Here is a 1,391-nt window from a genome sequence, read left to right as displayed (position 1 = left end):
CCCCCCCCCCCCCCCCTTGAGTCTGTTGGTTAAACAGTGGCTGGCTTTTGGATGTAGAACCTGCAAGATTTGGTCTGTCTGGTCTAACAGCCTGCCGGGTCTCAGTTTTTACTACATCTCGCAGCATTTAATCCTTTTAAGCTGGAGTGCAGCTACAGATTAGACTTAACCTTTTGGACTCAACAGCAGAGGTGATTGGACTGCTGATATTCTGTTTGTTGGGCTCTCTAGCAGCTTGTCTGAGCTCAAATTAAATCATCTTCAATGGCTCACGCAAGACTGAAGAATGCCCTTTTTGAAGAAGTTGCATGAAGAGAATCACACCAAGGATGTTTTTTTTTAAACATTAGTAGAACAGTACTTGCTTACGATGTCAAACTTGCGCTTCACACCAAACGTCTGTGTGATTTTACAAAAAAAATGACATAATCAACCGTTTAAAGACTCTTCTCCCTCTCTCGTGTCTAGTGAGTCCGGACTATCGGACAGCCCCCCCAATGGAAAGCGTCCCTCCCCGTCCCCAACGAAACCCTCCGAGTCTGGAGAAGGTGAGCACCAACGCGAACACGCACATGTACACCCCCACTCAGGTGAGTGATTGTCACTGACTCCACGCCGTGCGTGTGCACAGAGTACGTGGCCATGTACACCTACGACAGCAACGAGCAGGGCGACCTGAGTTTCCAGCAAGGGGACGTCGTCGCGGTCACCAGGAAAGAAGGGGACTGGTGGACGGGCATGGTCGGGGGCAAGACTGGAGTCTTCCCTTCGAATTACGTCAAACCACGAGACTCGGCATCAGAGGTGAGAGTCCGTCCCCCGTCCGTCCCCCGTCCGTCCCCCCTTTTCAGAACACATGAGGACGGACGAGGACCGTAGGTGTGTCTTTTTCAAGTTTTTACACAACAGTGGAAATAATTTTAATTATTATTTGTTATTTAAACGTTGTCTCCAGTCTTTCGGACCAGCGGGGAAGACCGGCAGCCTGGGAAAGAAACCAGGTGAGCTTTCAGGTACTCTGTAATGGCTTTTTTCTTTTTTAAACCATTTACATGGTAAAAAAAAACATTTAAAAAAAACATTTACATGGTTCCTGCTCATCCCGCCTCAACTCTACTCGCCTTTTTTTGGGGGGTTTTCCATAATGACGAACGTCCCCGGTACCTGCCAACAGGTACTTTTTTTTTTTTTTAGGTAATACTGAAAAAGGTGACGTGAAAACCTGCAGACTTCTGATTGGTCGGAGAGAATCGGCATTAATGGGTCTTTTCCACCAAGGCTAACTAGTTTCTGGTTCTGGTGCCAGTTCGGTCCTGGTTCTACTCTCCAGTTCTCTAAGACCCAGCTGGATCTTCCCCAGCCTGAGACCCAGCAGACCGGTGGTTTCCTCC

The 1,391-nt window shown here is 48.3% G+C and overlaps 1 protein-coding gene across 1 annotated transcript in view; it reads left to right on the top strand.

Annotated features, from left to right (window-relative positions):
• Window positions 1–1,391, top strand: part of LOC117960513 (intersectin-1-like) — a 33,897-nt gene that overhangs the window by 7,364 nt on the left and 25,142 nt on the right. The window contains 3 exon segments of the mRNA XM_034898459.1: window positions 469–548; window positions 632–804; window positions 956–1,013. Coding sequence (XP_034754350.1) covers window positions 469–548; window positions 632–804; window positions 956–1,013 — 311 coding nt within the window.

This window comes from Etheostoma cragini, chromosome 17 (assembly GCF_013103735.1).
Source record: "Etheostoma cragini isolate CJK2018 chromosome 17, CSU_Ecrag_1.0, whole genome shotgun sequence".
NCBI classification, from domain to species: Eukaryota; Metazoa; Chordata; class Actinopteri; order Perciformes; family Percidae; genus Etheostoma; species Etheostoma cragini.
Note: the sequence above shows the minus strand (reverse complement) of the source record. Positions and strands in the feature narration are given on the sequence as shown.